A 22900-nucleotide genomic window follows, 5' to 3' on the forward strand; every position below is an offset into this window, starting at 1 on the left:
TGCACTGCTGTCACTGCAGAATATCTGCCCTTTGCTGGGCTTGGGCACTTTGTGCCACTTACACCTGGGGTGGGATGCAAATAAGGCCGATAGGGAAGTTTCAAACTGCTCAGACCTGCAAACTCCTCACTGAGCTTCACCACTCAGAGAAAAGGCCTTTTTCTATATTGGATTAATTCAGCTGAATATCAAAGGTCTGGCACAGGATGTTTCCTGATAATGGCAGGGAAGCATTTCAAAAGGAATCATCTGCAAAGGAACGTGTCAGGCTATCCAGACGGAGAGGCTGCTGCTGCTTCCCCTCTGCTGGAGGGCTTTTGGAATACCACTGACCAGCAGGATTTCAGCCCAAAATAGAAATAGTTCTGATTCCTGTCCAGGCTTTTCTGCAGCCTCTTCCCTTCCCTTCCTCACCACTACCCAACTAGGCTGTCTCTTACCTCGGATTCCTTGTAGTAGCGCTCGGGAATTTCGTCGCTGGCGATGTCGATGAAGCAAACCTCGCGCTCCAGATCCTTCGCTTCCTTGTCAAAAATCTGCAAGAGTTACAGAAATGCAAGGCTGTTACAGAACAACACCCTCCCAGAATCCACCTGCAGAGGTGGTTGGTTACAAGCAGTTGCAGTGACCTGCCACAGAATGTATTTTTGGCTGAACTGGCTCAGTGGAAGCTGCAAGCTGCCCCTTCCCATCTGTGCACACACAGAGCTCATCTTCACTTCCACCCTTCAGGACCTGCTCCAGAACCCCAAGTCTCGTGTTCTATGCAAGGCAAACGTTGGGGATATTTTGAAAATCCAGGTCATTTGCAGCTGCAGCACAGTCTCCTTCTGTGCCTCGGTCCATAATTAAATTATTTAGGCACCTCAGCGACCCATGTGACTTGCACTGTGTCTGCAGAAGGTTTCTCTCATAATTCTGAGGGGTGGAAATAGTGCTGAGTTAAAGGCTGCCATGAATCAGTGGCATGAAATTCAGGGAAGCTGTGCATCCACTGTCAGGATCAGTAACAAGCTCATGATGTGCTTTTTCCTTTGGGGCACAATGTTCTATAGCTGACATTTCCAGGAAGCATAAATATTTTTGTTTTCCTTTTTTTTTTCCCCCCTCTTTAAATAAATGCAGTGAACGCTCTGCTGATTTAATTTCATTTAATTTCATCCTGGAGGAACAGTTAAAAATACAAAATGCCAGCAACTCTTTAGTAACAAGAATGCTGCTTTATTATTTCTGAAAGCAACGCAGCTGCCCATTTAAAGCATTTGAAGTGAGCAATGGACTCCAGTGAACACAGGAAGAACCAGCTGATAAGAAGAACATTGCTCAGGAAATCGTCATTCAAATCCAGGAAAAGCTGAAGGCTGACTCTAAAATTTTAACTTGTCCTGGTAGTGAATGGAATAGGCAGCACTGAATGTTCATTGAGCTGGAGGTAACATGTTCATACATCTGACACTGCAGAAGAACTGAAAAAGAGAAACTACAGCCTGGTTTTATTTGTGTGCCTGTCCTCTTTCTCCAAGCCCTGTTTTGCAAAAAACTGTGCTGATTATTTGAACAAACTGGAGCTGGGAGCTCCTTCCCCTGGAGTGCTCCTTCTCTGAATTGGGCATGCTGATGTAAATCACTGCTGGGTTTATAGATATAATATAGGTCGCTTTTCCTAAGCCTCTTCCCTTGCATTTTTCCTAAACAAATGCAGAAATACAGAGCAGCTCGCAATAAGTTGGACTATTTCTGGAACAAGATCCTTTTCACCATAATCTCCACAAAATAATGGAGATTGCTCTTAAATGGACATTACCAGGTCAGCTGAGGCTCTGGATCTGTCCGTGCTTTAGGTACAAGCCTCATAAATTTAAGCAGATGCAAATCTCTGCACATTTGCAAGGCCCTAAATGGGGATTATTACCCAATATCTTATCCAAAGAAATGTGCCCTGCTCTGTCCCAGGCTTGCTCCACATATTTCACCTCATTTAGAATATAATTCTAAATTCTTTTTTCTCTCTTTCAAGTGCTGGGATGGAAGTGGGGATGACAGATGCCTTTGCCAATCTGTCAAAACCAGGAGGAATTTTTCAGCCATTCCAACGATGCCTCATTTGCTGCCCAGGCTGTCTCTGACCATTCCCTCTACGCCAGAACTTTGCTGAGTGACATTTTCCCTTCCCTTTGCCAGCAGAACTTGTTGTCTAATCATTTATGCCTTCCCCCTTCTCAGACTGTCCTCACAAGATTTGCAGTTGGAGATTTAATCTTCTCGTTCTATCAGTAGTGGAAAATAAGAAGTCATTAGAGAACAAGAGTGATTTCTTTCTCAGCTCTAATTCTCTTATTGCCTCTCACAGCCACAGAACGTGGGATTGCCTGAGACCCTGTGGGGAGGACGGGTTTATTGTGGTTGTGATCAAAGAGACTGGAGAAATTCAAAAGTTTGAAGGGAAAAAGATTAAAGGCCACAAAAAGAAGCAGAAGGCTCCCAATCTGTGCGAGATTGTCTTTGCAAATGTGCAGAAACTGAAGGGTGAGAACAATCTGTATCCTTAAGAGGATGATGTAGAAAGACAGAATATTAAATATTGTATTGGAAAGAACTGGACAGGCTTTCCATTTAGAAGCCAAGTTATTAATGGAGATTGAAACACCCAATCAAATGGAAAACAAAGAGCAACATCCAGGCTGAAGTGTCCTTTCTGCTGTGGCTTTTGGTTTCATTTGGGGGGGTGGGGGGTGGGATGGGACATCTTTTTTACAACAAACATTCGTACACTTCCTTTTCCTGAGGGGAATGGAATCTCAGCACGTCACAGAGTGGCAGCAAGTGGGAGAAAGGTTTCAACTGGGTCTTTATGATTGTCAGTAGTTACTCCTGGCGAAAATAAAAAAACAAACCCAACCAACCGAAGCACACAAAAAACCCCTCTGGCAGATGATCCCAGAAGCTCAGGAAAGATACCTCTCACAGGGCACTGCTCAAATGGAAGTTCTGAGGTATTTACATTTCCCTCACTGCAATGACATGTCCTGGCACACCCTTGGCTAGTGACTCCCTTTCCCTGGTGGCCACAGCCAGAATAAGAACTCAGGTTAGGAGGTGATGGGAAGTCACCAGCAAGTTTAACATCATCTTTTCCACAAGCTTCTCTCCCGTTTTTCCTCTTTTTCCTCCCTTTTCAGGCTAAGTTGCTGGCTTTGACTCCATTCAGATGTAGTTAATGCAAAATTTAACTTTCCTGGCCAATCCCCACCGCTAACCTGGGCTGGATATAACCAGGATAAACCCAGACCCTGCTGAATCCATCGATTCCACCCACACTGCCAAACTCCTGGCTCATCTGCACTAGCAGGAGGGTCACAGCTGTGCCTCTGGCTTGGCTTTGTTTCATAATACATGATCCTCTCTTGTGATGTTGGGTTTTGTGCCCTCAAGAGCCAAGGAGCCATCCAAGCATTAGCAGCTGGAAAAGGTGTTCAGCTCTGTCATTACACACAAAATGTTGTTTTGTTTTTTTTTACCAGCCCAGGCACAAGAGTTTGTGGCCAGGAGCCTGTAATGAGGCAGCTAATTCGTGTTAGGGGTCTCATTGCAGCAAGGGCTGCAAGAAGAATCCTTTTTTTCCCATTAAAAAAAGGCACAAAATGCACTCTCCACCTTGAAATTCTGATCTCCTCAGAGTGCCATGGCCAGAACCCCTGGCAGTGGATTTGCTACAGCACCTTGAGCAGGTTGTGCCACCTGGGGCACTGCAGCTCTCCTTTTCCCCAAGGAAAATTTGGTCTAAACCGAAAGAACTCCCACTCAGAACTTTATCCACGGAGTTTATTCAGTGTGTAACTTTTCAGCAAGTCATGCCCCAACCTCTTTTACCTCCCCAGTCCCTTAAATTTGCTCTTGGAATTTACTTGGGCAAAGATTACAGGAATTGACCAATTTCCAACCTGTTCACTGGTTGCAACTATTTATGTGGACACACAAAATTGGGAGCAATTCTTCTCTGGGGAAAAAGGCTGAACCTCTCTGTGAGAGCAGAAAATTTGGCTCCCTGAACAGCAAGGGAATATCCCTGTCTGCTGCAGAGAGGGAGAGGCACTTACATATTTATCTGCAGCCTTGCTCCCTGCTCCTTTAGATCTCCATGTCACGACTCCCCTCTTATTCCACCATTTAGGTTTGCACTTTCTGGACAGAGAAATGGATTTTTATGTAATTATGTCAAAGTAGCTGTGCTCCCACGACCGTGAGAGACTATCTATAATATTTACTGGGATTAGGAGTTTTTTTTTAAAGTCACATCTAGTTCAAGTGCCAGGTTTACTGAGACACTTCCAGCAGTTCATTTAGAAAAAAAATCAAAATGCAGAGGCACAACCATAGCACCTGTTCCCCCTCCCTGCCAGTGTGGGCCCTGTCATTTGTTGTGCAGTGGCCATATGTGCTTGGGACACACGATCTGCAGTTCAGCACACAGACAGCTCCTCACACAGGAGGAGTTCCAGGCTGACCTCTCCCCTTGGGGGGCTTCTATTTTTTGAGAATTATTAAGAGGGGGAAAGCTTTACAAAAATCACGATTTTTCATTGTGAATTACCCAGGGGACAACGGATATTTAATACCACACTACAGGAAAAGTCCAGGTGCAAATAAAACCACCCTCAGAGTGCCCCTGGCTTTGACTTTGCCTGGTTTTGAGTGATGCCCAGCAATCCTTTTTGACAGTTTCCAGAATGAGATCCTGCTGTGCAGTGAGGCTAAACCAGGGCACAGCTGAATCCTTTTCAGCTTAAATCAGTGTTTCATGGAAGTTGCCTTAAATAGTGAATTTACATTTAATTTCCATGTGCTATATTCAAGTTTGTTACAACCTACTTCCATGGCACTAAAGACAGGAGATAAAAATACGGGAAAAAACCCCCACCCTAACCCAAGCCAAACTAGAAACGGATTTTTCTTGTGAGCTGCCATACCTAAAATTTATTTTACTTCAGTTTAATAATCAAGACCCAGCCATTGAGTTTTCCAGAGAAAAATGTTATGCTACAAAGAGCAAGGCACTGGAAGTCTGACATACAGTGAATTTCCACTACTGACAACCTTTAGATTATTTCACAAGCTGTACTTTTTTTGCTTTCCCCAGACACTGTCAGATGGCAAAGACTCACTGCCCAAATATCAGCAGCAATTAATTCCGTGACTAAAAAACAAACCAAACCAAACCAACAGCCATCAGTCAAACACAATCACCCCTCTGCAACAAACAGGAAAATGGAGTGTCTCTGTGATTTGTGTCTGTCTTCACTCTGCCTCTCTCTACCTTCAGCTACAAACTGCTTTTCAGCCCCTTTCAGAGCGTGGCATCCAAGCTGCCGTGTGTGAGATCACTGAGCAGTGATTACAGCATCCCCTGCAGCCATATGGTGGCTCCTGTGCAATCCACACAGTTCATTGACAGGCACAGTTGGGGCACTCCTCACTAAAAGTAAAAAAAAAAAAAAACCAAAATGTGTGTCTGTAGCGCACATGGAAATAGTGAGAACGTGAGATGGGGGAAAGTGAGAGCAAGACACCAATTAAGACTAAAATTAGCCCTGTGTGACACAAATTGACCATTTTACAGGCTGTGTAAAGAAAACACCTGCCCCAGTGAAAGCACAGGTTATGAGGTCTGTTCACAGGAAGCAAAGCTCCCACAACACCCAAACAAGCAGCAACTCCCACCCCTCCTGCCTGGAGCTGTGACCATTTCATCCCCCAGGCAGCCTTAGGGATTATCCCGGCCGTGCATTATGGTTTTAATATTCCAAATACAGACTCTGTGCCTCTGTATTCCAGTTCCCAAAGTGCTGATTTTCCTTAGGGTGAGGGAGGTGTGTGATTACTCTGCACTTTCAGCCTGCCCTGTGCTCCCTGAGGCTCTGCTGCAGCACCTGCAGCTCCCTCTGTGCCCCTGACTGACGTCACGAGCTGGGGGTGCAAAGGGGAGCGATATTTTCGTGTGCCCTCCAGATCCCACCTCCTCTGGTGCTCACACCACACAAAACACTCCAATTTTCAGAAATTCCACTTCCTAATTTCAAACGCAAGTCCGATAAAAACAAAATTTCTCCTTAAATCGAGAACTTGGCTTTTTAAAAGGAAAAAAGAGGCAACGCTGCCTGGCCCGAGTCCTGGGCCCGGTTTCTAACAGTTACCAGAGCTGTAAACTGCAAGGGAGCAGGGACAATATTTGATGTGCTAACGTGTTCATCCAGCGCTGGCTCTGTTTTTCCAAGGACAGAGTTGCCATGGAACATCTCGTGTGATAAAGCAAAATCAGCTGCACTGGGCACTGACATCACAGCTGGATGGATTTATGGTTCTGCACCACTACACGAGGTTTTACCTAAATAAAGGACTTTACTACCATCCATTGTTCTTTCTGTCAGTGTTTATATTTGTGCAAATCAAGTGCAAACTTGAACAGATCGGGACAACAGTGCTTTAACACATTTAAAATAGATTAAGATGATAGCAAAGTCAAAGACATAGAAGGATGAAGTTCTGGAGCAGTGATCATTATTGTTCCCTGGTATCTTCTGTCAGGACAATTAGGAAGGAAAATCAGGAGGCTTTTGCATCAAGACATATTGCAGTAATTTGGTAGAATTATACCAGTCAATGCAAAATGTTAAATAAAATAATTCCAATAACATCCCAGCCTGCTAAATGACACCAGGAACACGAGGCATTTATATTGCTTGCTTCCATTCATCACTGGAATTAGTTTTAGTGTCCTTATACCTAATTATTGCTTTTCACAACCAATATCTACTTTACCAGACAGCATGGAAATGAAGAGGAGATCAAAGATTCCAAAAAACCTGTATGATCTCCAAAAATATATGGAGAAATAGCTGAGTTAAAACCAGACATGCATTATTACCCTCATTACCATAACATTAATATTCATTTGGTCTATTTTGCACTACAACTGCAAAATTTACAGAAGTATTTTTCTGGATTAATTATTCCTTCGTCAGCCAAGGCTGACAGTTGCAGTGAAGGAATAGATAGTGTATCTATGGAGAGCTATAGGAATGGATGCTGGTTCCAGTTGTTTTCTAGCCAGACAAACAGAGTGAAATTTAATCCAAACTTGTCTGACACGAAGGACAAATACACTTTGTGTGTTCTTAAGCGAAGTTTAAGCCTGCTCAGTGAGTAATGGAAACAAGATGGACTCTTAGTCCCAGTTCCAAGGTTTGGATTAACAGAAGTCTCTCCCTGTTTCTGAACCTTCCAGCATTTCAGGGCTGAACCAGCCACGTCTGGGTCACCAGATCAAGGGCACAAAAAACCAGATATTCCACAGGTTTACTGTGTCCACACAGCAAACAGCACAGCTCACAGAATTACAAGATCAGGGAAATCAGGGCTGCAGTGCAACTCTCTAATTCAGTTTCTCTTTCTCCTCCTCAGTTCAAGGAAGGGTCAATGAAATCTTTTCATCAAGGTAAACACTTGCCTAGGCTGTGACTCAGGTGCTGCAATAGAAAGGTAATATGATATTCCCCCCCTGGCACTCTGGGAAAAATGAGATTGGGAGAGCTGGATTCGAGCAGAGCAGAGACTCTTTGATTTACATCACCCGAGTATCCCACCTCTGTGTCCCTTTCATCTTAAAATTCCCTGGCTGGGCACTGTTCAGGGCTTGATTCACAGGATTTTAACCACAAGCTGACACCCTGAGGATCTCACTGATTGAAGAGCTTCAGTTTTCCCTCTGTCAGGCAGCAGCACAGAACGTGTCTGCTCACTGCTGACATTATGATGTACCAGAAGACAAGTCTGCACCCTCCCAAAGCCAAAGGTGTGGGCTTGCTCTCAATGAAAGTGCTGCCAAAAAGCAGAAGTGAACATTAAATAGTGCATAAATTACATAATGCTCACATAGCTGCTAATGGAATACACTTCTAACTCACTCACTGATCTGGCTGACAGCAGCAGCGGCTGAGGGCTGTGGGTATCTGCTGGGTAAATAGATGATCCCAGTCGTGTTCCCAGTGGGAAAGTGTCTGTGTGCCAAAAGCATCATTCCAAATGATACCTTGTTCTTGTGCCTGGAATTACTGTGCCGTGAGCAGGGCAGCAGCTGTCAGGCTGAGGGAGATGGACCTCCCACCTGCAGAACAGAACACCCTCCCCTCCCCAAGGCTGCAGGAGGGACACCCCCAGGACACTGCAAGGCTGTGTCTCAGAACCTTTAAAATCTGCTTTCCTGCCTTCTTCCTTCTCAAGAAGGAGTTCAAACACCCCTTCACTGGGGTCTCTGCACCACAGACCACTTTTCTGCACATTGCAACTTGTATTTCAGGCCTACAAGAAACTTCTTCTCCCAAGTCTGCAGCCAGTGGCTGTTTAAAGCAAACCAAAATGAAACACAGAGGAATGTATTTGTGTGTGAATGCAAGGGCTGAATCTTTAAATGTTGGGCTTTATTGGAAGTTACTCTTTTTTGGCAAGGTGTAGGACTCTGCTTTGCTCCACTGAGCTCAGCAGCTGCTGGATACCCACTCCCAGCCTTCCCTAGAGAGGATTTTAAATAGTTAATTGTCCTTCTCATCTCTAACTCTGAAAACTTTTTAAAACTCTGGGTAAATGACTGCAAAAAGCATCACCTCGGTCCCCACCCACTGTTCCCCCGAAGCTGTTTACTGAGATCTCTGACCATTGTTTGGTTTCCTGTTTGCTCTTCCTGACACCTCCTTGGAATTCACCCCCCTTTCCCCCACAGAGAATTCTGTGAAACAGATAAAGTGGAACACAATTACACCAAAAAAAAAAAAAAAAAAAGTAATCTTTTCTTTACTCTGCATAAACGTTCACCAGGACTAAACTCACACGTGTAAATTGTGTTTAGACAAGTAACAAGTAGAAAGGGAGAGGCAGAAGGGCAGGTGTGTACATGGAGCTTTCATCTCCTGCTGCTTTAGAGGCAACTCTTCTGCAAATTCAGAAGCTGTTCAGGACCAGGACACCCAGGGAGGGGCAAAGGCACAAACTGAGGGGGCCTTTTCCCCAAACTGCAACCCCCAGGCACACACCATGGATAACTAAAAGGAGTAAATTCAATTTTACACAAGCCACTGTACTTACGCTGTCGTTGCTTCCTTTGTTGTCCTCGTACTTTGTCTCTATATGAATGGAGAATTTGGGCAAAAAGGAACACTGCAAGAGAAGAAAGACATGTTTAACATAAAAAAATACACCTTGTTTCACCAGCTGACATATTCAGTACAGCCCCTTCGGGATCAGCTTTCTTATTTCTTTTCCAGATTACTTCAAGAAAAAAACTTAAAAGTTCACAGAATATAAAAGCAAAGGTTTTTATCATTCTGGAGGGACGTAGAGATTCTAGCTAAAAGCTGAGTACTATAATGAAGGTATAAATAAATTAGTAAAGGCACTCTGGAATAACTGGACACAACTGTTTCCATGCTCACTATGCCAAGGAGTTTGAATGTGCTGAATGCCTCGTTATAAATTTAATTCACTAAGATCTTGAGAGCAGCTTGATATTCCTCATCATGGACCAGTCCATATAAAATAAGCCAAGGACACTTCACTACCTGCAGGTCCTGACCAAACAGACAGCAGTGCTTTCATATGTGAGGGCTTTTATGAATTTTAATGTAATTTCCTATTAATGAAATGAAAATGGATTATGAGCTGCTGAGGAAATTCCTTTACACTAAACCCAAGTAAATTTTCAACGATGCAAAAAAAATTAAGAACACACAAATTTTTTTCCTATTAAAGATAATATTTCCGTATTTCCATGGGAATAAATTTGTTTTTCTGAGGATTGCTTAGCTTAGCTGCCTTATGAAGGCCAGAATTTATAATCCTAGGCAACATAATTCGAGTAAAAAAAAAATAAAATTACTTCAAGTCTCTTTTATTCAGCATTTCGCAGTTTTTCTTTCAAAGCAACTTTTCCAGGCAGGCAGACAGAGCAGCTGTCCAAGCAACCCTGAAGGAATCCAGTTCAGCATCTTTACCATTAGTCACCAAGTCTTTGCTTGCATTAAGTGCCAGTTCCTCGTGTGATGCATCAGCAGCGGCTCTCTGAGGTGCTGCACACGCAGGTTACAGCAGGAGGACACGGTGCCTCAGTGTCCACCTGGCTGCTGGCCCAAGTTTGGGCTTGGTGACACCGGGAGAGCTCTGAGGGAGGAGCTGATGATTTAGGGAGAGGTGGTTTGGGAGGGCAGGTGCAGTACAGCACAGCTGAAACGAGGAGCCAGCTCCCTGCAGATTGGGGAAAATACGTCCCTTCTTCCACGGCTGTCACCCACCAGGTCACTGCTCGACCTTCTCCTGAGCGCAGCACAGCCAGCACTCAGCCAGCACATCCCTAAAAAAACAAGGCACAGAGTTTCCCCCAAACGAGGTGCTGCGAAAGGCAAACTTTGTGCTGCTGATCTGAGCCATGGCTGCAGTTTCAGAGGAAATTGTGAACAAAGCCAAATGCCAGATTTCCCTTTCCCCTGGCTATTAAAAAATCCCTGCTGTTCTCAATCAGCGCCTGGGGGTCACCAGCCGTGAGTCAGGTCATGACACTGCAACGTCGCTGCCCCAAATATCGACCGTGACCTGCGCTGGGCTGACACAGCAGTTCACCAAGACACTGATTCCATCTCCTTGTGGACTCCTGTGACCCAGGATCTCACCTCTAATTAAAAACACGAGATCTTCTAACCCTGCATTTCAAAAAAGCAACGCTGAGGAGCAGACCAAGGATCCTCAGGGTAGCACAGAAGAACCACAAGTGCCTTTTACCTCAAGCCACCTCATTAGAGAGCAGAGCCACTCGGTGTAAAAGCCACCCACAGTCAGCCTCCCTCGTGCTGAGCACCAAGGGAGAGAGGACTGCAACAACCTAATTCGAGATTATAAATGGTAACACGGGGTTTACCCCAAGTGAAAACTCAAATTCACCAAAAAAAGTGAATTCACTGCAAATATATCTGCCCAGGGACTCGAGTGACTGGCAGCCACCGCTCCAGCAGCCGTGGGGGGTCTCGCTGGCTTTCAGGAACACACTTAGCAGGGTCCAAGTTTTCTGAACATTTCACAGAATGTGTCTCATGATTCATCAGCTGCGCTCTGACTAATTGGCAGAGGGCTCTGGCAGAACCAGAAAACTGCTTATGCATCGTTCAAAAGACTTATTATTCATCGTGCAAAAAGTTGTTGGGGTTTTTTTTCCCCCCTCCCACCTTCCCTAAAGCGGCCTCGTATTTACTTAGCTGGGGATTAAAATTGTTATGCAACAGTCAGAATCGAAGTGGGGAGTGAATAGTGAGGTAATAAACCTGTGAGTAGATTATTTTTTTTTCTTCCCAGCACTACTCCCTTCCTGCTCTGCCTCTCCTGGGGCCCGTGTTCTTCCAGCACAGACCTGCAGGTGATCGATCCCCACACACTCAGGAATGCCCAGGGCACTGTTTCCAGCTCTCCATCTCACTGCATCTACAGCTTGCAAGGTTCCTCTTTGGAATAAAACAGTGGCAGATTCAATCTTTACCTTGAAATTAGACTTAAGTTCTGCATAATAGAACAAAATCTTCACTGGTAAGGTGTAAAGCCCTCAAAGGAAGTGTCTTCTATATTGTCACCTCCAGACTTTTTAGATGTCTTATAAACCCCTTATTAAATTGTTATACCCCAGTATACCTGTGACACTCCAAACCAAACAAGGGCAATGTTCTGAGGGGTTTATTTGCTTGTTTCCTTAAACTCTCTATATTTGGCACCTGAATTTTGGAGGAGCTGAGAGAGGTTCAAGGCTCAGCAGGGCACTCAGTGCATCAACCAGCCTGTCCCAGTAATCACCACACAGGAGAAGGGGCATTTCCACCAGAAGATGAAGGCAGTGAATGCAGCACACGGCAAGCACAGCCTGCAGCTGCATTTGCAATTCCCCACATATAACCTCTTGAAAAACGAAAGGCCTATTTTTAGCACGATGATTGATTAGCGTTGCCATGGCAATAAGCAACACTTAGAAGAACAGGGTAGAACCCAAGTGTGCCAAAACACTGCCAAAGTCTTAAAGAGACAGTCAAGCACAGGGTGGGTGACAGTGGTTTTATGGACAAGGCTGTCAATCTAATCTTTGCATAGTAATTACACCCGAGGTGGCTGCAGGGATTCCTGGAGTTGTCAGTAAATCTGTTGGTCTGAGAGAGGTTTCTTTACCCTCTGGAACCTGCTTTGTGTGAGTGATGCCAGTTCATCAATGCCACTGCAGCTGGTTTCATTTCCCACATGGTTTTTCTGTCTGCAGAGTGTTCAAAGACCTGCTGGAGACCTCACCCCTGCACTTCACTTCTCCTGCTCCCTGTGAATATTAATCCACAATCCTCAGCAGTTATTTTTGTACAGTAAAAATTAATCCCACTTTTTATTTAAGCAGCAGAAGCACATCCCCCCTAAATCTTAACATAAAAGCCCAGCCAGGCAGACATTTCATGTAAATGTTCTCTCTCATCTCCCACCACTTCTCAGACTGATGATTTTTTTTTATAGGGTCACATCTACATTATTTTGGCAACACAGGTGGAACTGGATTCCTCACAGAGCAATCTCCGTGGAACCTCCAGGTAAAGAACACAGTGACTTCTACAATGAGGTGAGACTGGCCAAGGCAAATTAAATCCTTTTTTTAACAGGGCCATTTCCAGATACCACGCCCTTGGAATTAAAAAAATGTTGGGCACTATTTTGCTACTCAGTTTGTGACAACAGCACTTCTTTACCGAAGAGCAAAAAACTGGTAAAGGCAAATGGAGTCCCTGCTTCTCTGCAACCAAGGGGATGTGACAGCAGGGGGTAGTGGAAGGTGGAATATCCAAAGTTCTTTGGAAAATGGCCACTATGTTATGGAGTACCCTCAGGCTGCTCCAGACAGCAGTGCCTGGATCCCCCCGAGCTGCTGTGAGGTACAGGTCACCCAGGGCAGGGAGCAGCAGCACTCAGGGTGACAGGGCTGGGAGACAGTGGATGGAAAGGGCTGGGCAGGGGGATGGCAGGATTGGGGAGATGTGACTCAACCAGAGGGAGGGGAATTTGGAAAGCAAGATAAGCGCAGGAAGGTGGCAAACAGCAAACCCAAAGCGCTGCTGAGCGGGAAGGGCAGAGAACAATCCAAAACCAGGGCCTGAAAATAAACAAGGGAGCAAACCTCATAAACAAGCCGAGAAAGACACCCGCTATTTGTGTTACACACAATAACTTGGAGATGAAACAGCGACTGACAAGTTGCCTCCAACCACTGTGAAACTCTTCTCTCTGGCTTTGCCTTCCCTCAGGATCTCTCTGTTTGATGCATGGGAGCAGTAACCTGCTTATTGAGGGGGAACAGCAGGGAGGAGCAGCGAGAACAACTGGAAATGACAGTCCCATCCATCAGAGGGCTCTGGATTGCTTTACAGCGAGCCCGTGCTGGAAGGAGGGAATTCTCTGAGCAGTTTGGTTTACTTGTTTCAATGGGATTAAGCTATTAGATGAGAACAGGCTTGCAGCTTTCTAAAAATATGTTATTTGGGGTTTATAAATACCACAGAGGTCCTTCCTGTTGCTGGAACCTCTAAGGGACACAAATCTGGGATTTTTTTTAGAGCAGTGGCACCAGCCTGTCTTCTGAGTGGGGGGTGAGAGGGGAAGAATTCTGGTAGGAACTTTGCATTAGGCTCTAATCCTTCAATAAGATTCTGTTGCACTTTTGATGCAGGCTCTTCTCAAGCTGGAGGAAAGTTTATGCACTGAAGAGTGATGGGTTACATCCAAATTTCAAGGGCTGGTAATCAGACAAAGAGAACACAGGAAAAAACTCCCCAGCCATGTTTATCTGAAACAACTATTTTCCTTCTCAAGTCATCTCATTATAAAAATAACAGTTACAAAAACCTCCCCTCCAGATAATTTACTTCATGGATAAACCAGCAGCAAAGTGAAGCACAAAACATGCCTATTCTCAAAAGTAATCAGAAACCAGCAGGTCAGTAATGGACCATTTAGCAACTCTCACTCTGGGGCCTTGACACATACCAGATGACATAATTTTATTTTCCTCAGTCATTTGCTGCAGAAGAATTACTGTCATTGTGATAAATCATCAAAGGAATTGTTGTCTCCTGCTTTCTGTTCCATAACTGTTTTTCATAAACATTCTGAATTTATATCCTATTCCTAAGTTAATTTGAAACATTGGCACGCTGAAGGAATCCTCCTCCTCACAGAGAGTAAGCCATGCCATTTTAATGTTTATTTTGCTTTACATAATTATGAAACCAACAATTGACCATAAATTATGCACCCAAAAATTGTTCAGCTGTTTTGTTTTTTTTTTTTAATTTCACCCCCAGAGGTGAAATATTGCTGACAACACTGAAGCTGTTCAGGTCAGACAGCAATTTTATCTGAAATGCTCCCTGGTAAACACTTGAACTGCTCCTTCAAACTCAGAAGAGTTTGCTTCAATCCTGTTTGTATTTTTCCAAGCCTCTTTGTGCTCTGACTTGAGAGCTAAACTTTGTTTGCCTCATTCTCACTGCACTTGGATCATACGAAGTTTTTGCACCACGGTTTAGTCACCAAACCATTCGTGATCTGATTATTTGTTTGCTTGAGGGCTCCTCTCTTTATTTTGGTCCAGAATCTTCACTGTCACTCGAGCAGGTCAGATGGGGATCTGCTCTGTGCTGTTTATTTTCTGATTTTTATATCCCAGCGCAGGCAAAGAAACCCAGTTCTCCACGATTCCTTTTCGTTTGGTTTGCAATAGGCACAGGTTTGCTTTCTGGTTAATTATTTCTAATCCAGAAAGAAAAATAACAAAGCCTTCTGAAAGTTCCCTCCTTCTTGTCCACCAAGAATAGCCTAAATATTTTCTACTCGAGATGTATTTGCAAAGGCTGCGATAAGCTGGCACATAAGGGGTTGTTGAGAGCTGCAAGGCATCTTTCCTCCATCCTCCAAGTGACAAAGGCCCCAGCCTAGCGAAAGAATTCCTTCCAAAGCCAGCAGCTTTCCCCCTGGGAATGCAGGTGGAGCTGGGCAGGAGGCATTTGCTGATAACCAAGTCCTGGAATCCTTCATGGAATGGAATCCATAGGGTTCCCTTCCTGCTGCACCCCAAATGCAGTATCCCAACTCTGTGATCTTAACATCAACCCCACCACAGCACTGACTGAACTCGTAGATAAAAATGAACCCTGTATTTTGGCAAGGGATCTGGTCAGGTTTCTGATGACATGATCACAACCAAAGCAGCTCCTGACTAACCTGAAGAGACTTTGTCACACACAGTTGGGAAGTGGCCCCAGCCACTAGAACTGAACCTTACAGGGACATCCTATTCCCAAAATAGCACCCCCAAATCCACAAGACTTCCTTTCCCTTCAGCTTCCAAACTATTTTCTCGACTTCCTCCTCCCTCTCAGTGTCAGCAGGAAGCTTTCAAGGATTATCTCCAGCTCTGAGACAGCATTTCTTGGGACAGTGGCCATGTGTCACCTCCCTGGTAGGAAGTCCTTTGTATGGTCCATCTGCAGATGCTCCCCTGACATGACACTGTTTCACACATTACACACCACAAAGGCCCTGCTTGTGCAACAGTCCTGTTAAGCTCATTATCTCAAGTGTGTCATCTGCTTTCCTTACTTTTAATATGGCTGTCAGTGCTTGGTAGCAGCCACGCTGTTTGCTGTCAAATTTATCCGTAACTGGCCCCAGATTATTAAGGACTAACATGATGACAGTGTAATTTCCATTCCTGCCCTCATGCATCCAATTGCTCTTGGCTTTTTAAAGAGCCACTGCAGAAAGCAATATTCTGAAAATTATCTTCAATGCCCAGTGAGCATTTTTTCTAAGGTGCCCTAATTTCAGGCCCCCAGGAAGGTCATATTTATGAATTCCATAAAATTTCACTGAAAAAACATGCTAAGCCTCTAAGGCCCTTCCCTCTGTTTAGAGTGGAACCTGCAAGGTTAATAAGGTGTGAACACACCACGGAGCAGAATGTGCTTGATAAGATTATGCTTTATTTATCCAATTACTGGCCTGCCTTTGGAATCACTTTTCCTTGAAGTGAGGCTCAATTTAACTCTTACCACGGCCCCCAGACCCTTTGGAGGGGATTTGCTCTCCCTAAGAAAAGAGTTTCCAAGCTATCTCAAGTATTTTGGGCAATGCCTGTGGGCTTATTCTTTCTTCCAGAATCCTCTGTAGACTACAGAAGATGAAAATTTAGAGAAACGTTCCAGACAGGGATAGGGATTATTCCCAGTGGTGTATTTAACATTTTTGTTCTAGATTCAACAGTTTGAGGCAAAGGCACTGTCTCTGTTTTCCATGAAGATAAATTCACAGTCTATCAGCTGCATTAAAACATACTTTAGGTTTTCGTCTGAAGTAGTTTCCCTCACCTCCTCCCAGTATTTCTGGTTCTGTTTCCTTGCACCATGGTGAGTAATTAGTCCCCAGCTCCCCCAGGCAGTTATCCTGTCACTTGTGACTGCTCTGCCTACCATCATCTACATTAGGAGACCAATTTAGTTTTACTTTACAAGTCTCCCCAGCCCTGCAATCATTTCTGCTGATGCTCCTGAACATCTCTGGAGCTGTTCACCTTCCACCACCTTCCCCCTTGCACTGAAATGTGTTCCAGCTGTGGTTTCATGGGAGTACACAGAGATCACCTCCTGGTTCAGGCTCTCTGAGCCGTTTGGGTTTGACAATGTGTTGCATTTCAAGCTCAGCCATGTGTATTTCTGTCTCCCACCATCCCTTTTCATCATTCCCACTTGTCTCTTTCAGTCACAGAAAAAAAAAAAAAAAAAGATCTCACATAAAAAAAAAATGAGATTTCCTTTCAAAGATACAATGGAGAGACATCAGTGCAGCACAGCAAATGTCACCTTCCCAGCCTCAAACTAAACGTGCTCTCAAAGGTAAACCCTTCATTAATGGCAACTGAAAACATCTTCTGGCAAAAGGAGCTGAGAATTTGTCCCTCATTGCTACTGTCCATTTGGGGGCATTTGCGTTTCCTCTGCCAATCAAATGAACTTCTTTAAACACGAAGCAAAGCAGAAAATGAAAGAAATATCTACAGGAAAGCACAGTTTGGTGCTCTGGGTTTTCAAAGCTGGTCATCCCAGTTTCAGCCCTTGGTCTCCACCTTTCAGATCTGAGCCTTTAAATCCCTTTATTTGCTCTCTCCCACATTTATCACACTGAAATCTCTTTCCTCTCCTTATGCTTTCTGAGTTGTTAAAAAAAAACTTGCACAAACATTTTGAGCACTGCAGAGTTAAGAACAACAAGTGGATTATGTTTTACCCACAGACAGAAGTTCAGATTAAATCAAAGCAGGAGTTTCCAAAAAGGTCCCTTCACCTGGAATTTCCTCACCAGCTCCTCCTCATCTTCCAAAGGCTGCTGAAAACTTACTGTATATTATTGAGGCCAGCACATTTAAAACAATTTTTCTCATGATTTATGTGCTATATTTTGCCTTAGCTCTGCTAGAGGGAATAGCTGATTTTTCTGGGCACTGTGCCCAGATTATGTTTAATTTTGTCTACAGATTGCACAGTTTCCCAGATACTATACCAGAGATGAGCATTTTATAAGTTAATAAAACAATAAATAAAATAAAATCTGTTCTCATGTCTCCACGTAATAACTGGAACCTTAAAAGCCTTGCCCTGTTTTACAGAAGCTTCTCTTTGTTACAGTCAGTAACTACAAATATATCAAATTATTTCCAAGTGATAAAAAAAATAAGGTAAATAATTTATAGGATCCCCATAGAAACACTTCAAATTTCACCTTAAATTTCTGAAACTAATAACTAAAATAAAATTACACTATTGAATCCATTATGTATTAGTAAATTACAAAGGAATCAGGTTAGAATACCACTATATTTTACATTTTTTTTCTATTTTTAGAATAAAAAGAGGAAGAAAAACTTACTGTGTATTCTGATTTCCAGTTGTCCATTTGCAAAAAAAAAAAAAAGAACGATGAGGGAAAAGAAAAAAAAAGAAGAAATGTGAAATAAAACAATGATGCCAGATCCTTGCAGTAAACATACATTAATAATAAAGATTATTGTGTCAGAGAGTCTGCTGATTTCATTTTACTACAGTCTGTGGGACAATAAAGGACACAAGTCACACAGAACTCAAACACCTGATGTTTTCTTTGCAAGGATGAAACTGCACGGCTACAACTCTCCAGTTTTTACCTGTCCTTATGGATATATCATAAATAATCTTTATTTTCTGGTATCAGCAAACATAAAGTGGAAAAACACGTGCAGTCCAAGGGGAGTTATTAAAGGAACTTGGCATCTACAGCTCAATATGTAACTTGGAGCCTCTGAAGACAAAATAAATTATCCCAGAACCCCCACCCACTCGTCACTTCTGCTTTCATCCTTACCTGTGATTGTGTAAGGATAATAATTCCAGGCCTTCTCCGTAACATAAAATATTTTGGGAACAACTGCTCTAGCCCAGCTAGGCAGTTTGCTGCAAGGAAAAAGAAAACATAAAATTAGGAGGCTTTATACCTCTGAGCGCTGTGGGAGAGAAGGGGCTCGTTTTCTGGCAGGTGTTTTAGGGGACACAGCAGTGCCCAGAGTTCACAGGAGTATTTTCATGCTGTGTCTCAGCTTTCCCCCCAGCAAAACCAAGGCTGGACTTCCCTCCCCGAGGGAGCAGCTCGGTGCCAGTGCCATCATCTGAGCAGATTGAATGAGGCTGCAGATTGCAGGAATTCCTGGCCCCAGCCCTTTGGCCATGGCTGGACTCTCCCCAGGTTGGTCCACACCAGGTGTAGCCACGGGCTCTGTGCCCTCAACCACAGGGAGGCACTCTGTGACAGGAGCTCCTGAGGAAACCCGCATTTCAGTCCCCTTCCACCCCCAATCCTTTATTTCTTCTCCAGAGACTGTTTTTCCTCCCTCCATATTCTCTGCCAGCACCCAGACCCTCATGCTCAGCTCACCTGACACCCAGTTGTTCCCACACTACCAACCCCAGCTCCTGGGCAGGAGGGTTTTCTGTTAAAATGAACAAATCACTCCAAACACCCTGTGAGGTGGTGGTTTTGCCCCTCTCTGCTGATGGGAAAAGTAAATAACAAAAGGGAAGGGAATTAATGGCACTGAGGTCACAGCTCAGAGCTCAGCCTGCCAACAGAACTCACCAGCATGGGGGTACAAGAGCAGCAGGAGCAGAAATGAATGGATACAGCACCATTAAGGGATAATTAAATAAATCTATGGCAGGGTGGGAGCATTCTTAGCATGGCTCCTGGGGCTCTTATTCCAGCACTCTGCTCACAGAGACTGATGAACAAAGAAACATTTTAATAAGGCAAGTTCACCGTAATTCCTCTTGCAAGCCTTTCCTAATGACATCCCTGAGGCTGCCAGGACTGGTCACTCCAAGGCAGGAAGACCTTGGAGAGCACAAATATCCCCGTTCCTGAGGGACTCAGTTCGAGCTGCTGGTCTGGCCAAGCGTCGAGAAGGTCACCTGGACCAAGAGTAGAATCCTCACTGAACTGAACTGGAGGCTTCCAAACCTCCCTTTTCCAAGTGTAAATGTTTGAAATGGTTCTGTTTAGACAACTGTGTGCAGAAAGTCAATTAACTCTCCATGTTAGCGAATTTCTGAAGAACGTACAGTGCGGATCATTAGGGCTTATTTAACTACACATAAATATTTTATCTGTCCAGAGGCAAAATGCAGAGTTAGTACATCATCCACAGATCCAAAGCCAAGTGCACTGACTTTTGCTCTTTGATGACATTGCTCAAAACTCCATTCTTTTCTTTACATAAACCTTTCTTGTGTACAGACTTTTAAGCAGCATTTTACCTCCTGCATAACAGACTTCCCTGTGTCAGATCTGTTTATTCTGTCAGCCTCTGTCAGGGTTTTTACGACTGCCTCCCTTACCCCTGCTAAACTTTACTCTGATGCCTAAATTACAAATACCAGAGGATGCAGAGACTTTCAGCTTCTGAAAACATTGTTCCAGCAGGAGAGAAGAGGCAGTAAACAATTCTAAATATAACTAAGGTTACACTGACACTCGAAAACACACATCTGCTCATTTTGCACTTTTTTTGGTTATTGTTTTTAGCATATTTGCCTGTCTACCTATCCTCACTGGTACAGAACATCTTGATAAAAGTAATTTTATGAGCAAAACACATATTATTCTCAGAATTGCCAGTAAGTCCCAGTCATAGACACACAAGAATTGTTCCAAGGGTCCACTCAGAGAATGAAAAGATAATATTTCAGGTATCTGTGGATCACATGATCTATTTGATTTCTCTTATTTCTCCCCTCCCCAGGTGAAGTTCAGTCTCTCAGCACACAGGGAGAATGTGTTTCTTAAAGGCAGTGCAGCTGAAACCATTGGAGGGCAAGAAGACCCTCTGCAAGAATTGAAGTATTGGCAGCTAAGAAAAGACAAGCCAAATAATGCACAAGTATTTCCAAGAAACCATCACTGAAACAGAGAAGCTCAAATTTCTTCAAGAGAGATCAGGCCAGATCAAAACAGAGTGAAGCAAAGTTCCAAGGTTTGTTAGGACCCTGGAAGGAGAAGAGCTGAGGGAGAGAAAAGCTGGTGTGAGGAGTCCTGTTCCTCAGGGAAGGCAGGCAGAGAAGTCTCCAGCACATCTTGGATGGAAGCACATGTCCTGGAGTGAAGCCTTCCAGAGATATTTTGGCCTCCCAGCAAAAATCCACAGTGGCCTGAAAATCTGCTGATCCCTCCCACAAACAGCAGTGCAATATCTGGTGGCACTGATTGAGATGGCAAATCTGGAGCGGGAGGATTCACAGTTATCATTAAACTTGGCCAGCCTGACTTCACACATCCACAACAGCTCTAGGCTGTGGATGTTCTGAGAAGGTTTGAGTGGGCACTCAGATCTTCTTTGCCAGTGTTTGTACCCAATCTTTGGCTGCAAGATCCTTTGTTTCACCACCTGCACTACCAGGAACCACTTCCCAAGCATGGTTTGTTCGTGTCTTTTAGGTCCCTGTGGTCTTTCTGAATCACCCTAAAGTGGCAATCCTGCAATGCTCTTCAGTGCTTAAAGCCTTATTGCTTCTTAACATGCGGGAAAGAAATATCCAGAAACATTTTTTAAAAAACCCACACAAGTTCTGGGAGCCCTACAATGGGAACACAATTACTGATTTTTCTCAAGTCCTGTACCTACCCTGTGAGAGAACAGTTACAATCACAACAATATGAAATGTTGGTAAGATACACATCACTGGGCTCCTGTGTTAGGTGTGTCTGTGTGCAGCATCACTGGTGATTGGATTTGGCTGAGTTAAGGGCAGATAAGTCAGGTGTGCAGTGCAGGGGTAACCTGCAATGTAGAAACAACAGCTGGAGTGTTTCTATGCCCACTTCAAAAACGCTGCAGAGCACAAGTTTAATAAAATGAAACAGGCCCAGGGGAGAAGAAGGACTTCAAAAAAAAAAAGCAGGGATATTCAATCAGATCAGCAGTAGTGAAAAAGGGAATTGGGCAATATATTTCATAGGACACAAATCTATAAATAAACATCTCTGGCCTGGGAGTGTGGAGGAATCGATGCCTCAGCAGCAGCATCATCTTAGACAAGTCTAAGAAATAAAGGAACTTCAGGGGAAGAAAAGCAAATTTCCCCCCATGTCTTTAAGCCTAATGGTCCAGAAGGTTGTTATTGTGCAAGCCTAATGGTCATTTACAGTGCAAATTAACTTTGCCGAGGCAAACTCCATCACCAAAAATGCTGGCTTTGTGACACGATTCTGAGGTGAGAAAAACTTAAAAAAATATTTTAATGGTTTGGTTTTGGTTTTCTTGGGGGGTGGGGTGTTTGTTGGGTTTGGCTTTTAATTTTGGCTCCTCCTCCCCAACAATCTTAGAAGACAAAATGACTGTTAAGCGTAAAAAGAAAACAGAAGTTCTGATTTTCAGTACATCCTTAACTTCACGTTGTAATTCCTCCTCTTGGAAGAGATTCTCTAGAAGAAACAGCAACAATCCCTCTCTTTCAAACTGCTGATCTATCCCATCTTCCAGCAGGAAGCAGCAGGGATTCCTGGGAGCACGTTCCACTCAACCAGAAAGGCTCTTCCCTGCAAGGGGCATTCCTGGCAAATTTTTATTTGCAACAAAGAGCTGGACAAAGAGTTTTATTGCACTTGCCTGTTGAGATAGACACGTTTTTCTGTCAGCTGCCCATTGCCGTGGTTGGGGTCTTCGAAGGGCTCGTTCTGCACCACTTCCACCCCCTCCCCTCGGTCACTCTGCTCATGGCTGTGCTTGCTGATCATGTACAGCTGTCCAATCCTGTACTGCAGAGCAAAACACCAAGAGAGAAGCATTAGTTTGATGCAGTGATGCAATGCTACCTGCAAATACAAGGTAGTTTAAAGGCAAAACTACTTTTGAGGTCCTCCCATTACCTTATTAAGTCCAGAGAATCATTTATAATTTAGAATAAAACTGTACTTCCCCATTCATTTTCTGGTCCGAAATTTTATTCTCGAGTCCTTTGCACGTTCTTATAACAAACTGTCTTTGGACCTATCCCGTTTTCTCCACTTGGATCCCCCTCTCCCCCAGAACAATTTGTTTGGGCACATCCATGCCAATAACTTCAGTCACATCAATCCCTTCCAATACAGAGAACAACCTGTTAATTTAGAGACTGGCTGAGCTACCACCCAGGCTGCCAAGGACTAGCTCAGCATAAGCAAACAAAAGCACAGTGACAGTCTGACCTCAGAAAACTCTATGAGATTCTTGGGG

At 44.0% G+C, this 22900-nt stretch overlaps 1 protein-coding gene across 2 annotated transcripts in view; it reads right to left on the reverse strand.

Annotated features, from left to right (window-relative positions):
• Positions 1 to 22442, reverse strand: part of PITPNC1 (phosphatidylinositol transfer protein cytoplasmic 1) — a 36543-nt gene extending 14101 nt beyond the window's left edge. For both annotated transcript variants that reach the window (XM_027900328.1, XM_027900329.1), the window contains exons 1-5: positions 22295 to 22442; positions 18502 to 18590; positions 18031 to 18038; positions 9136 to 9207; positions 441 to 536 (exon numbers count right to left, since the gene is read on the reverse strand). In XM_027900328.1, coding sequence (XP_027756129.1) covers positions 441 to 536; positions 9136 to 9207; positions 18031 to 18038; positions 18502 to 18590; positions 22295 to 22422 — 393 coding nt within the window. In that variant the 5' untranslated portion in view covers positions 22423 to 22442. The remainder of the gene's footprint in view (positions 1 to 440; positions 537 to 9135; positions 9208 to 18030; positions 18039 to 18501; positions 18591 to 22294) is intronic.
• Positions 22443 to 22900: the final 458 nt, after the last annotated feature.

The sequence above is a fragment of the Empidonax traillii genome, unplaced genomic scaffold (genome assembly GCF_003031625.1).
Source record: "Empidonax traillii isolate 1590-97213 ecotype Southwest subspecies unplaced genomic scaffold, ASM303162v1 scaffold718:size422569, whole genome shotgun sequence".
Taxonomy (NCBI): domain Eukaryota; kingdom Metazoa; phylum Chordata; class Aves; order Passeriformes; family Tyrannidae; genus Empidonax; species Empidonax traillii.